Source organism: Mugil cephalus, chromosome 17 (assembly GCF_022458985.1).
Source record: "Mugil cephalus isolate CIBA_MC_2020 chromosome 17, CIBA_Mcephalus_1.1, whole genome shotgun sequence".
NCBI classification, from domain to species: Eukaryota; Metazoa; Chordata; class Actinopteri; order Mugiliformes; family Mugilidae; genus Mugil; species Mugil cephalus.
Window position 1 is genome coordinate 16,898,492 of NC_061786.1, and position 14,549 is coordinate 16,913,040.

General features: G+C 44.0%; 2 protein-coding genes across 4 annotated transcripts in view; one reads left to right on the forward strand and one right to left on the reverse strand.

The window, feature by feature from the left end:
• The window catches only part of pld1a (phospholipase D1a), a 35,736-nt gene that overhangs the window by 1,198 nt on the left and 19,989 nt on the right, over positions 1-14,549 (forward strand). The window contains exon 1 of one of the 3 annotated variants that reach the window (XM_047611105.1): positions 4,601-4,682. The exons of 1 other annotated variant lie outside the window; for it this stretch is intronic. The gene's annotated coding sequence lies outside the window, so the exon portion shown is untranslated. Of the gene's footprint in view, positions 1-4,600; positions 4,683-5,840; positions 6,060-14,549 lie in introns of those variants that run through there. One more of the 3 variants, XM_047611103.1, reaches the window with a different exon arrangement.
• On the reverse strand, positions 2-2,814 carry ghsra (growth hormone secretagogue receptor a). Its single transcript, XM_047611106.1, has 2 exons — positions 942-2,814; positions 2-728 (listed from the first exon to the last, which is right to left on the reverse strand). The coding sequence occupies exons 1-2, from the start codon at positions 1,780-1,782 to the stop codon at positions 415-417; spliced, it is 1,155 nt and encodes a 384-aa protein (XP_047467062.1). The 5' UTR covers positions 1,783-2,814; the 3' UTR covers positions 2-414.

The window sequence follows — 14,549 nt, forward strand, 5'->3', positions numbered from 1 at the left end:
GGCATTTGTAGCTGTCTGTGATATATATATATTTTTATATATGTGTATGGATACTGGCACGCGCCCCTGTCGTTCACACGCGAGTCAATACAAGCACTTCGGGCTATTTTGCACTCCACCAGTCTCAAATGTGGCTTATTGTGTTGTATGAGGAGTGTGGCACTTGCTGAATTTATCCAACAAGAAAATGACTTTACAAAAATAATAATAACAGAAGTTCTGTTATTCATTCATGTTGAGCTCGTGATGCTTTTTTCATCTTTTTTTGTGGGTTTCAGTCACAAAAAGGCAGGTGCTCACGGCAGGGTTTTGTTGTTGTTGTTGTTTTTAAATAATGGCTTTTTAGGTGAGCATTTTCAAGATACGACAAATAGCTTTACAAACATATGTTCAGGCGTTTTAGGAGCCAAGCGTTTAGAAGCTGACTGTAGACTCTGTCCATCCGTTCGAGACGTCTCCCTTCACGGTGCTGGCTGTGCGGCAGCGTATCGGCTGGTTGTCAGTCAGGCCGAAGAGGCGCGCCGCTGCGCCCCGGTATTTCCAGGACATGGTGTTATAGAGGATGGGGTTGATGGCGGCACTCAGGTAAAAGAGAACCACGGACACCAAGCTGCAGTACTCGGACAACACCGACAGCAGGGGTGACGGAGCATCCAGAGAGCGGAACTGCAGGTAGCGACCCACGTGGAAAGGCAGCCAGCACAAGACGAAGGCCAGCACAACCACAACTTGGGGGGGGGGGGGGGGGGGGGGGGGGAAAGGAGAAAAGAACAAGTTCAGATAAAGATAAGGATCTTTTCTTGATTTTTGTGTTGAAAAGCTTTCATTTTCATGCTATTCTTTGACCTTATATATCAAAAGCATCAGTAACCCCTCTTTAAAATGCTGACAAATCAAGCCAGATGTTATGAACTTTGGGTAATTTTACTCTCCAAACTCACCCAGCATCTTGATGGTCTGTCTGTTGCTCTTGTCTCTGTGGGCCACGCGGGAGCTCATGTTCGTCTCCCGGTGTCTCTGCCACAGCCGGCGGCCTATGAGGCTGTAAAGCACCGTCAGGCAGAACACTGGCATGAAGAAGAAAACAGAGCTCAGCCACACCATGGCCCCCATCAGGCCTGACTCCACGGCGTAGCGCGTCATCTTGCACTCCCTGGTGTCCCCGACCTCCTGAAAGAAGCCAGTCTCGTTCATCCACGAACTGAGGTTTGAAGGTCCCATGCTGTCCCGCTCCACTCCCACCATGACGAAGACGGGGCCGGCGCTCAAGAGGGACACCGTCCAGAGGAGGAGAATTAAGGCGCGCACGCGTCTTTTGGTCACCAGAGCCTTTGCGCGCAGCGGGAAACAGATAGCCAAGTAGCGTTCCACTGACAACGCAGTGATGCTCAGTATGGTGGAGTACGTGCACGACTCGGACACGAACTGAAAGAGCTTGCAGAGCGCGTCGCCTAAGCGCCAGGGCCTGTATCTCCACATGCGGTAAAGATCCAGCGGCATGCAAAGGAAGATGAGCAGGTCGGATACAGCCATGCTGCACAGGTACAAGTTAGTGGTGGTTCGCATGTCACGGTACTTGCTGACTACCAAAATGGTCATGACGTTCCCGGCCACTCCTACAAGAAACAAAAACGTGCAGGCGGAGGTGATGGCCGTGAGGAGAGGGATGGAATAATAATTGAGAGGAGGCAGGGAAGGGTCAGTGTTACTGGTGGTGTTGTGGGTCTCTTCCCAGCTGCAGTTATGGGAGAGGCACTCCGAGTGATTTGGCCAAGAGGGCATGCTGTCGCTGCGCTGTATTCACAGGGCCATGTCTGCCCCTGACTGCTGAAGTCACCCCGGATCTGGCACTCCTCATGCCCCGCGGCGCTGCCCTATCCTTCACTCCTGACACACTGTGAGTTGCGGAGTAAACAGCGAAGCGTGGCAGAAGATGGCAGGCGTGCGTAAAGCCAATATCCGTAAGCAGGTTGCGAGCAGTCTTGTGTAAAACCTGTCTACTTTGAAAGCGAAATATATCACAATTCTGAGCTGAGAAAGAACGTTTGATATTCTTCGGCGAGATGGTAATCCTCTTCAGGCTCTAACAGAAACATAGTTTGAGTTCGACCCAAATGATCCACTTCATCTGCATCACGCACTCAAATTTAGTCCGAAAGTACTTGCCCAAAACCAGTTACAAATTCCATGCTGGATAACTGCGAGCTGTACATTGCCTCACCAAATTTATGCGGGTGAGATTTCGAGTCAACACGGCAAGTGTTTCAAAAAAATCTATATTAAAACTTAAAGATAAGTTATCTCCATCCTTCCCATTCGTGAAAACATTCAGATGCTCGGCGTCCTTCGTGCGCCAAGGTGTTCCAGAGTTCCCAGCACCAGCCGCAAGTCAGAGCGTTAACACGCCAGTCAAAACCAAAAAAACAAAACAAAAACAATACGAAAAAAATCAACAACAGTGGATCAGTTGCACCGGGCAGCATGTGATGGTGAGTCAGACTCGGGTCGTAATGATGCGGCAGTAGCGAAGAACATCTGTCCCGGGAAGGGCACCGGAGCTCAAACTCAACCAAACACAAACGGGTAAACAACAACCACTGTGAAAATAAATGTTATGTGCCGGAAGGGAGACAGTTTTGTGAAACTTACAAAAACAACGAAGCAGCGACGCACTGTCAACATAATCGGGAAAAAAACAGAGCTCCAAATGTTAGAAGAGGGTAGTTGAGACCGACAGAGAGTGGTACTCCACTTCCAGCTTGTCTAGTTCTGATGCATACCCAGTGTGTGGATCCTGATTCCCTGTGCGCAAAACATCACGGCCAGGTGAACTGATGCTGCTCAAGGGAGGGAGGGGAGGGGGGGTCTGCAGTGAGTCCAGTGCTGCAACACCATCTACTGGTGCTGTTAGGGGAGTAAAGGCTGGGGTTACATGCTCTTCAGTTTCAGCAAAGCGATGTCTGCCCAAACCAAAGAAGGTTGTCGGTTCCTGTGTATTTTTTTAAGTGTCCTTGACTAAGATCCTGCAAGCAGGCGACTGGAAATGAAATGCTTTCATGTGGATCAGTTTTACACAAGAGCATAGTATTGTGCAAAACGATCTGCATATTATAATCCGTTTTAAGGACACACAAATGAGGGTGCAGTTTTTGCTCGATGGGACATGAAATTGGTTAATATTACAGAATTGCACTTGTCACTTAGAATGAAATCATAGCATTTCAATTGAAGAGCCTCATATAGAGTGAGGACAGGAGACATAATGCACACAAGAGTGGACAATACTTTGCCACTTCAACTACATGATTATGTATATATATGTATATATATATATAGTAATTAAAGCAGTTCAGACACATGTAGCTTATGTAAGACGAATATTCATATCAAGATTAAAAGGCTCAGAGTTGAACAGAGTTGAACTGTTTTATTAATCACCAGAATACAGACTACAAGATAACAGGTGATTCTGAAGTACAAAGACGAGTGGCGGTAACTTCAGAGATTTAATGTTGAGAAAAAATGCTCTGAAATAGGAAGCCATATCCAATTTTAAAAGATGACATTTCATTTAAAATTTATAGCTCATTGTTGAAAAAAAAAAAATTTGAGGCATCTGAGATATAAAAACAGTATCTTGTTGGAATACTAATTAGTATCTCATATATTAATAAGGACTCTGACCACAGATAATCTTGAAGCAAACACGTCCAATACACTGATCAGGCATAACATTATGACAGGAGAAATCGACTATGTGAATCGACCATCTTGTGGCAATTTATTGTTCTGCTGGGAAACTTTTGGGCCTGGCATTCATTCATGTGGACGTTACTTAGACATTTACCACCCACCTAGACCAGACACTCCGCCCCCACCCCACCCCATAGCAGTAGCAGAATGCAGCCTGACACAAAACGGTTTAGGAACAACAACAAAATATAAGGAACAGCACAGGGTGTTGACCTGGCCTCCAAATTCACTACATCCCAAACTGATCAAGTATCTGTGGGGTGATCCACAGAGGCCTTTACCCTTCACTCAGAAGGCCCATGTCCACTCTCTGATGAGTCATGACTGTTATGTAGACGCAAGGGACTTATAAGTGCCCAACCTTCTGCTTCAGCAGGATCGTTTTTTGCATGCTTTTACATATTTCTGTGATAATACTTTTAATTTAGTGAAGTAAGACATCAAAATGTCAGTTATTTTTTTTTTAAATGCTACATTTTAAATCTGCAGGGAAACACAGTGCAGGTCATTGTCACTTAAATGTAATTCAGTTTTCACAGTCTGACACACTTTTACTGCTTAGCACCGTAAAAGTAATTTTCTTTGCTTATTTTCCTGTTCACTTAAACAAATGGGTCAATTCCAGTATAAGGCCAATCACAATTAGATGGGCACCGTATGTCTGCTTTCATGGCGGCGATTTAATCCTCACCTCTCAAACACTGTTATCTCTCTGCCCTTTGCGCTGTGTTTGCCATCAGATACCAATATGTTTATGAGCACTGAATTGTGATGTGTGTGTGTTTAAGAGAGAGAGACACACAGAGAGAGAGAGAGAGAGAGAGGGCTAGACAAATCACAGAAGGGGCAAGGAGATGTCACCAGCGCACAGACACACAACTAGGAAACTGATCGGGACTGCTGCGTCTTTCACCTTTTCTTCTCATCTGGTATGTATTTTTGAATTTCCTGTTCATGTCTGCGTCCAGGCTGTGCTCATGCTCATTTTCGATTAAACAAATCACTGAACTTCAGGCCGTTGTACTGCGTGATCAAACAACATAACATTTCAGCAGCAAACTTGCTGATGTTAGTATTTACACTGATTAGATGCCTCATTTGGACAGTTTTGTGGGACAACGTCAGTTAACAAACGGCAGCAGCACTGTGTGTCTTCTCAGAAACGGACGTTTGTTCTTTAACGGAGCGACATCTCCTTTTATTGATTGATCTATTTTTTCTACAGTTGTCATCTGCCCGTTACGTGAAACATATCTCCCAGAGTTTCCAACAGTTCATCTCCATGTTTTTTTGACTTTTACCCCTGCACGTTGCGTTCAAGAAACACCGTCCTGCGTTTATCTGTGTCATCCGGCAAACAAGGCAAAAACACATGGTGGTGGATAAGAGCTCGGGCGTTTTTAATGAGCCTGCGGCAGGTTAAAGTCCCTGTCATGAGGATACGCCCACATTTGATGACGGCGGCGATTGGAGGAGCGTGAGCTCTATCTGGGAAGGGTTCAGTGTGCCGTTTCGTCCACTAGATGGAAGGAGAGGCCTCTGTTTTTAATGCTGGAATGTGTGGACGTGTGTGTGTGGCTTCCAGACGTGCGTGCGGTTTAGCAGGACGTGGGGAAAACACACGGATTCAGGTAAAGACTCAAACCGAATCAAATTGTGATTTGTTTCACTTTCCCTTTTCCTCAACACAGCACAATTTAAAGTTGTTCATTGTTTTGCTGCTTGTTTCTTCGAAGCACGAAATACTCAATACACACGCACGCGAAAGCACAGGCAAACATATTCATAAACACCAATTTGGATAGACGCACTCATCATTAGTGGAAGATGCATGTGTTTAAATTTGAGCAAAATGAAAAGACAAAAAAGAAAAGGTGGTGAAGGTGAGAATGAAATCATGAGGTAACAGATAGTAGATGAGTGGTAGTGTTTTCTCCCCAGAGGACTCCTCCTACATGCCCACAAGTTCACCACTTTTTGTCATCCAATGAGAAAAGCTGAAGGGAGGACTCTCCGTCCGTGATTGGCCTGGAGTTTCAGGGGACAACCCCTCCCTTCCTGAGGAGTTGGACAGAGTTCACAGCTAGTTTCTCTCAGCCACCCTTGCTGAGTAGCTGAACAGAAGGAGAACTGGCTGTGTGCTTCTGCCGCCACCACTGCTCCTGCCCCTGCTGCTGCTGCTGCTGCTGCCGCCTCTCTACGGTTCTTTGTCCGAGCGTCTGAGGGTGTGTAGTTTTCATTCAGTGGGGCCAAGTGGATTGATCGGAGTGGCCAGCATGTGGACCGAACGTCCACAGAAAGAGCAGGTTGGTAATGCCTCTCCTCTCTCTACGCTCGCCTGCCCCGGGTCTATTTGCGTCCCTGGGCTTTTTGGGGGGGATGTGTGGAGTCTCTGTGGCACTCCTTGGTTTTGGGTTGTCAGCGGAATCATGTAGAAGAAATGTCAAGTATGTCACAGCCCGTCATTATTCTCAGTGATGTCATGTGTGCTGGATCAGTGCTTGTCGGCTTTGGGTGGATAGCAAACAAATGACAGTGAAGTGTTGCTGTTGATGTTTGTGTAAGGGCAAGACGTGGTTGTGGAGAGTTTTGCGGCCGCTTTAGCGCGAGTTGCTCGCTTTTACTCATAAAACATTGCAACAAGTAGCGAGAAACCTGTTGCATAAGAGTGCACAGGTGTGTGTGTGTGTGTGTGTGTGTGTGGTGCCTGCTGCCCCCTTTCTCATACCCTGCTGTGAAAGTTGGCTGCTGCAGCTGGAATGTCAAGGGGATACTGGATATTTGTTTCATTCTGCTTTTCTCCCATACAAAGCCAACTCCCTCCTCTCCTCCACTCCTCTCCTCCACTCCTCTCCTGTTGTCTTTGCAACCGATACGCATGATACTGACCTCTGGCATTCAGCAGTCTTTTGCGCAGTGGGTGAAAGAGGCTTGAGCTCAATACGTCTCTTTGTGGCGGCAGCGTCTTTGTTGACTTTTAAAACGTATCGACCTGTTTCACGTGGCGTTGTCTTTCTTCGTTTGATCGCCTCGGTCTGAGGTGAAGGATCCCCACCCCACCACCACCACCACCACCTATTGTTGTTAAAGCAGCAGTGTGGCGACTTTTCGTTTTGCTCCTCGGAGAGGATTGGGAGGATTTGGAAAACTTTGGGCTCAGCGTGCAGAGTTCTGCGAAATGAATTCCAGATGTGGACTTCTGACTCAACGCGATCCTGCCCACATATTGAACCTCCATCACAAACCCCAAAAATGTGACTTTGCTGCACAAAGTTGATGCTGCAACCTTCACAGTGCAGCTGCAACGCAAGCCTTTTTAAATTGCTAACAGGAATCTGCTATGTCTTCATAGATAGATAGATAGATAGATAGATAGATAGATAGATAGATAGATGTTTTATTCATCCCAAAGTGGAAAATTTGGGCAATGTACAGGCACTTGACACTGTACATACTGTATAACAGGAAAAGAAGAATGTAAAACCACAAAATATGCACACATTCACTCAGTAGCTGCAGCAACAGGCGTCTGACTGTAACAGGTATGGCAGCCACAAAAATATGCAAAGACAGGAGACGCTTTCCCAACGTATAAACTTCAGTGTGCCATTTTGCACTCTCGCCGCCATCCGCAATACGTCTGTGACAGTCGTTCTTGTCCATCTCTATTTTGGAACGTGGCACTAACTTTTTTTTTTGCGTTTCTTTTTTGACTTCGAGCCAGGCCACGAAGTCGAGAGCACACACATCTCCTGCGCACTGTAATCATGAGTCACCGTAGTGGTCTGGACGCAAGTTACAGTTTGGTAACTTCCCAGCTCAGACTTGGCCGCCCCTGGTCTGGCCGAGTCAGGCTTGGCTGTGACGGAGACAGGGAGCGGTTCCCTCGCTCCTTCAGTACAATGACGCCTTGTTTCAAAACCAGCAGAACGCCACTCAGGCAATGGTGACCACTGCTTTCTCTGTCTCTCTCTCTCTTTTTTTCCTTTTTTTTATTTCCTGGCATCTACTGTATGTCTTGCTTTCTCTGCCTCTCTGACCATCCCTGTCCCCCTATCCGTGGTGTGAAGGATTAGATAATAGGCAGCTTTAGTGTGGGCAGAGAAAAAGAGGTGTCACAGACCTCTCTCATTGCTTCTCTCCCTCCCTCGATCTTTTTTCTTTCTCTCTTTGTACCATCTGCGCCATGAGGAGCTTGGCACCGCACAATCTATAAATGCCAAGCTACGTGTAGGCCGTCCTCATTGTATCCGGTACATGCGTAAAAGTGCGAGCACAACAGAGCCTGAGTGGTAGCCTTGTATGCCAAAGTCATGTTTAAAATGAATTAAGTCATAGGTCTTCAACAGGGAGTCTGTGACCCCTAGGGGTACATGGAGGAACTGCAGGGGTGGGTCATAAGATCGTTGGTTGATTAGACATTTTTTGTGTATTTTTTTTGTTTCCCCCCACAAATTTAAATGTTAAATACACATTAACATGAAAGGGATAAGGGATAGCTTAATATGTAAATCAAAATGATAATAATAATGTATATTTATAAATAGCACTAGGCTGAGATTAATATAGATCACGTATAGTAGGTAGGGGGTCCGTACTTAATCTCTCTACAAATTTGGGGGCCCTTAGCTTGAAAAACGTTGAAGACCTGTGGATTAAATCATTCACAGTGATTCCCAAACGTCAACATTTCACTTCACTTGTTGCCTATTCCTCTTCGCGCTGGACGGGCAGTCGGTTGACAGCACCTCGACGCGGACGTGGTCGTCCGCCTCCGGTGTTCTCACCAATAATCTGACACTTTCGGATGGCACGAAAACCAAGTGTGGAGGGACAAACGCACAAGCATTTTGCTGCCATTCGAGATGAGAGTATCTGCGTTTGTGATTAGATGTTTTTTTTTTTTTTTTTTGGAAGATAAAATACAAAGCCGACATGATGGATTTTGCTGATGCGGAGATAACAGCAGTGGTGATAGATGATGAGGAAGTCTTGGCTCAGAGGTGACAAAGTGCAGTCATGACAGCTGAAAGTAAACAGTGAGGATGATGAATGGAAGCTATTGAGTCACCACTATAAAAACTACGAATTTAATGATAATTTATCTGAATGATGCAGTTATGTAATGAAATGGTGTAATTTTTTATGACTGTAATCTCTGATCCTTTAGAGTTTGTGATCTCTCGTGTTTTCCAGAAGGGCCCGTCCCTTTTTCCAAAGCACAGCAATGTGTTTAGAGCTACAGTGTTTTTGTGTAGTAGCCTACAGCTAATTTACATAATGAGCACAGGTATATCCTGATACTGGTTTTCGAACATGTTTCGAACTGTGTTCCACTGCCATGCAAATATTGTTCGATCTTGCAAATGAAGTAGCAGTAGCATCGTGATGTGAAACCTACACACAACGTACACAACTAGTTTTTCATACTGAGGTTGCGTGTCTCCATGTGTGATTAGCAAATTAGTGAATATGGCTGTGCTGGAAATACATTGAGTTGGTAAATGGAAACATAAACAATGACTTTAGAATTTCTTAATTGACGCAATCTGGGATTTCTGTATTTTTGTAAAACCAGGAAGATGTAAAATTACTTTTTTTGTTAAATATTAAGTACTTTAGAGTCGCTTAGACAAAGAGCATGAGACTTGAGCGCTGGGATCATGCGCGAAATCCCATTTAATGAGGAAATAGCTCATTTGTGATGCGTACTAAGAGCTCTCAGAGATGCCCTGAAGCAGCAGAATCATTTTCTCAAGGATATTGGATATATAAACATTATTTACACAGGATCTTATACAAGACTCGAGCTATGAGAGGAGCCCAGTTCACCTTTAAGAACTACTAACATTTATCGTGTATGGGAGGATTTATGCACAGTGTAGACCAAGAGGAAAGCTTTAGTGTTGCTGTTTAACAGGGCAGTCTGAAGTGTTTTCCCGCACGGATCTCACAGCGGGCCAAATTTTTGGCTGTAAAACGCACAACATCCTGACTGAACTTTATTTTGGACAGAGCTGGCATGGGACGAAGATTTTTCTTTTTTCTGGGTGCAGATGTACACGGCCACGGTGACCTTGTGTCTTCTTTCCCAGCTGTCCCCTCTCGGGTCCTTTGAACTGCACAAGGCTGGAAGCTGCTGTAGGATCTGCAAAACCATGCGCTCATAATTTCTTTTTCATTTAGAACCACAGAGGAGGAAGTGTGTTGTGTCCCCTTTTGCTTCCTCCAGCTTCTCTGAGGGATGTGGATGACACGAATGCTTGTAAAAGGGTGTGACAGATTAATGATCAACTGTAGGTTGAATGCTGTATTGACTGCGTGTTAACTTTGTTTAACCTGGAGTGAAATATTTAACTTTAGGTGCTAATGAGCCAACATTATTGTTTTTTTATTATTATTTCAGAGCAAATACCTCTCTAAAAAGGTTTAGGAAATATCCTAAATCGCCTCTGTTGGAAAGACATCATTTAAGCCACTAAGCAGGAAGGAAGTTTCTCCTTAGTTAACTTAGTTGAGGACAAAGATTGGAAACTGGGAAACAGCCAACCCAGACTTTGTTTAATCTGTACAAAATTCAAAGTCTAAGTACATTTGTCAGTTTGTGCTGGATTATGTGCTGGGCTTTTTCTTGGCTCAAGTAGAAACTTCCTACAGCCTTGAGGATCGCCTGGAGCCAATGTTTTCTCCAGTAGTACCACTAGCTTAGTTTGCACTAAGCTAAGTGCCTGTGGTAGCAACAGGTCCAATAATTCCTTTTATAAATCATGAATAGATGTGCTCTGCGTTGGTTAAGATGCTCTGCAGGACGTTCGCCAGAAGGTCAGAGGTCACACTTCTCCTTGGATCAGTCTTTCAGAGAAATAACGAGCTACGGATGAGGAACGTTTTCCCACGCAGGCAGCTGAAAATCTACACCTCTAACCTCAAAACATTAAATTGAAGTTTGCATCCCCATTGATGGATTTGCTCCGGTTACGTGGTGATGCCTGCACGGCAAGTGCTGCAGTGCAAATGTGGTGCACGGTGAGAGATTAAATGTCCCGTGTGTCAAGCTGAAAAGATTGACGACGGCACGCTTTACTTGATTCCTGACTATTTCTGCCACGGCTCCAGAGTTGTTCTCCCACTAATTGACATTTAAGTGCGACGGTGGCACATGAAGGGAGAGGGCGGCTGCTCTTATATATATCTATATATGAGCAGCTCGCTGGCTCTTCAGACTATCTCCATGACAACAGAACAGGAAGCAGGAAGTAGGCTTTCTTGCATCGGAATGGAGCGAAGAGATAACTCTCTCGCAGGATTTTGTGCGCGTGCGTTCGAGTTGGACACGGGGGACATATTCCGGGTTCCTTTGCAGTTAACCTGCGGGTCAGGTCTGCTGGGGGTCCTGGGTATTATTAGACCTTGGAGAGAACTGCCGTGCCATAAATTCTTCTGTAGGAATCTAAGCTTGCATGCATCTTACAGAAAATTCGAACCAACTGGGGCTTGTTGAATTTAAGTTTTAAGGACCCAAACAAAGAATTTTCTTTCTGCTTTTTTAAATTGCTTTAATTCATCGCCTCTTGCCAGCTCAGCAATGGAGAGACATACTTTGCTTAAAAGTGTGTCCTAAAATGTGGAATTGTATGTGTTTTATCACCACAATAACAGGAAAACACTAAAAAGAACTGTTGACTATGCTCAAGGTGACTGGAAATTTGTAACCCAAAATCCTGAGGATAATAATAGTAATAATAATAATCTGCATTCAAGCGTCATTAATTCAATTCTTATGGTGTTTCCTTTGCAAATAAATAATGAAATGCTGAAAGGATGAATGAAGTGAATAAATAGTTTCACAGGGCCGAGTGGAAGCAAGCAGGCAGCTGGTGGTGACTGCTGGTGACTCTTTTCGACTGTGTGAGCGTGTTGGATCTTGTTCAGAGGAGTGGGAATGTTTACTGTCAAGCTGCTGTCTGTTGGTGCTCGTGCGTTATTTACTTGTCGGGCACCAAACGGAGGACTTTAACCCGCTGCCTGCAAACAGGGGCCTGTAAGGAGTGCGGGTCGTTTCGTTTTTTGGTTGACGTTAAGCTGGAGTAAACCGCGTGAATTTTGAAACTGCCGTCAGCTTAAACTTGTCTGACGGGGAGTGTACCTCCCTTAGTGTATGTGTTGTTCCCACCCTGACATGCCTCGGCGTAAGCCATCAGCAATGTGATGAATCAACACAAACTCATCCATGTGCTGCTCCTTCCAGAAACCACAACAGTGACTTAATGGTTCCCACTTTTGATCGCTCAGCCTCATGTAATTGCAAAATCTTTAACTTTAGCCCGTATTCCTCTGTAGATCGGTGTATATTAATGTCAGTAGATATTGGTTTAGATGTTTACGTATTTAAACAAGTTCTGCTCATCTTCCTTGTGTTGCTGCGCATATTTCACAGACCTGGTGATTAGATAGCAGTGGGCGTCTGCTCTCTGCTTGTAAACACGCAAATCACTTTGTGCAGTTTCCAGAACGAATCTTAAGGAGTTGCCACGTTGGAGTGTAGCACAATGATCTACACTGATGTTTATCAGTGAGGGAGCTTATGATATACACACTGATCAGGCACAACATTATGAACACCTAAGTAGGTGCTACATGTCTGTGTAACATCCACATGAATGCCTGGTCCAAACGTTTCCCAGCAGAGCACTGAACTCTCACAAAAGGGTTATTTACTTCTCCTGTCAGTGGTCATAATGTTGTGGCTGATCGGTATATGAGTCCTAATCACCACTTAAATTGATATACATATTTTCTGTCGAAATAGTGTCTCGTTCTCTATCCCCTTATTGCTTGCCCTCTCCTCCTGAGTCTCATCATTTTCCTACTCCATCTAAGGGAGGTTTGTTTATGGGTTACATTTGGTAGCTGAGGACCGACTGAGCCCAGAGTATACGCTTCTCGCGGTCAGGCATTTTTGCACGATGTTGTAAGGTCGCAGCAGATTAAAGGAATACGTTGCCATTTCCGAGCAGCCTGCCTATACTTCCATCTCGAGAATGCGGGATTTTGCAGAATCGGAACGTCTTGGACGTGATAATGAAGCTTGAAAAGGAGAACATGAGACACATGCAGCAGGTTTAACGGGTTTAGGTTTCTCAATTGCTGTTTACATGAAGTCACAGTGAAACTAAAAATGGGGAACTTCGCACTTTTTTTTTTGTAAACACAAGACGATACACACTAATCTGCCGCTGTTCTTTAAATATGTGCTTCGGAAACTGAGTAAAAAATCCACACACGCGCATTGCACATTTCTTTGCCCAGCTAAAGAAGGTGAAATAATATTTGATTCTAAAGAGAAAATCACTACTGAATATTGAAGTGTCAAAATCTGTCCTTGACTGACTTTATCAACAGTCACTTGAACTGTACTTTGCGGTGGTTAATTAAACTTAAAATAGAGGCGTGTTTTCTTTTTGCATGTTTCCGTTTAGTTTTTTATGGCACAAGGAACTGAGATGAGAGACAAAAAAAACTAAGACGGACCTCAAAGGCAATCATTAAGCTTGACATCATCGAACTATCTAAGAAAACACGTTGAGCCCTGGGATCTTGGCACATAATTAGTCACTATCATGATTTACACGCCTGATTTGCCCAGGGTGGAGGACATCACCCGATTTCTTTGGACATTTGTTGTGTGTGTGTGTGTGTGTGTGTGTTAGCAACGATCGTGCCATTCGAGTTCTCAGATGATTAATCCAAGATTGATTGCCAAAGGAATTTACAGTCGCTTTCATGTTTTGTATGGAGAGGAAGGGTGAGGTAGGATATTTGGAGGACTGATTTTGGCGTCGGTCAACTTCCTCACGCTTGGATTCAGTCATTCTTTAAACAAACAGTAGCTGCTGTGAGTGCGTGTAGTAAGTGCCAAATACACACAGGCCAAATATTGTACAATGCGAACAACATACTTTATAAATATATATTTATATTTTTTTATACATAATCTTATTAAATATAATGACTCTGATGTGATCGTTCTACATTATAAGCCTGAATTTCTGATTTTTTATGAATCAGATTCAATTATAGTCGAGTAAATTATTCATAATAAAAATCAGTCATGACTTTCATGGTCCATTACTGATAGGACCCATTTCCATGCAGGCATTTATGTGTAATGGATTATTTTTTCTACTGTCTGCCCACAAGAACAAAAAAACGCCCAGTTACTCGCTAGTCATAGTTATTTGTCCTGACCTTCCACATTTGTGAATTTTTAGACTTCACAAGTTTGAGTATTACTGTACATGAATCACATGCTATGGCCAATTCAGTCATCAGACGTCAAGCAGGTTGAGGGATTCTGGACCAATGTATCAATGTCTCATGCAGTCACTAAACCGCAAGAAATAGAAAGGCTCTTGTTGAACATTTGCCAAAGATCATTAACCCTACAAATATCAGTTTTGAGCAAGCGGCCTCTGTAACCTGATTCTCAGCAAGTTATATTTAGTATATTTTTAGATGTTACAGCCGTGTCCGTGTTGTATGTGTCTGTTTTCAAGGTGCAATCTAAATTAGGGCTGGGCGATGTCACCAAAAACATGTATCACGGTATTTTTCAAAATTCTAACAGTATCACGGTATATTATGATTTTTTTTTTTTCATTCATAATCACGTGTTCACAACATTTTGTGCTGGCTGAGAGAGGAGTTAATGCAGTAGACTGGACCAGTAGACTGGCTAAGAATGGACTATTTTACTATGATGATGAGTAGATATTGTAGAATAATCCCACACTAGT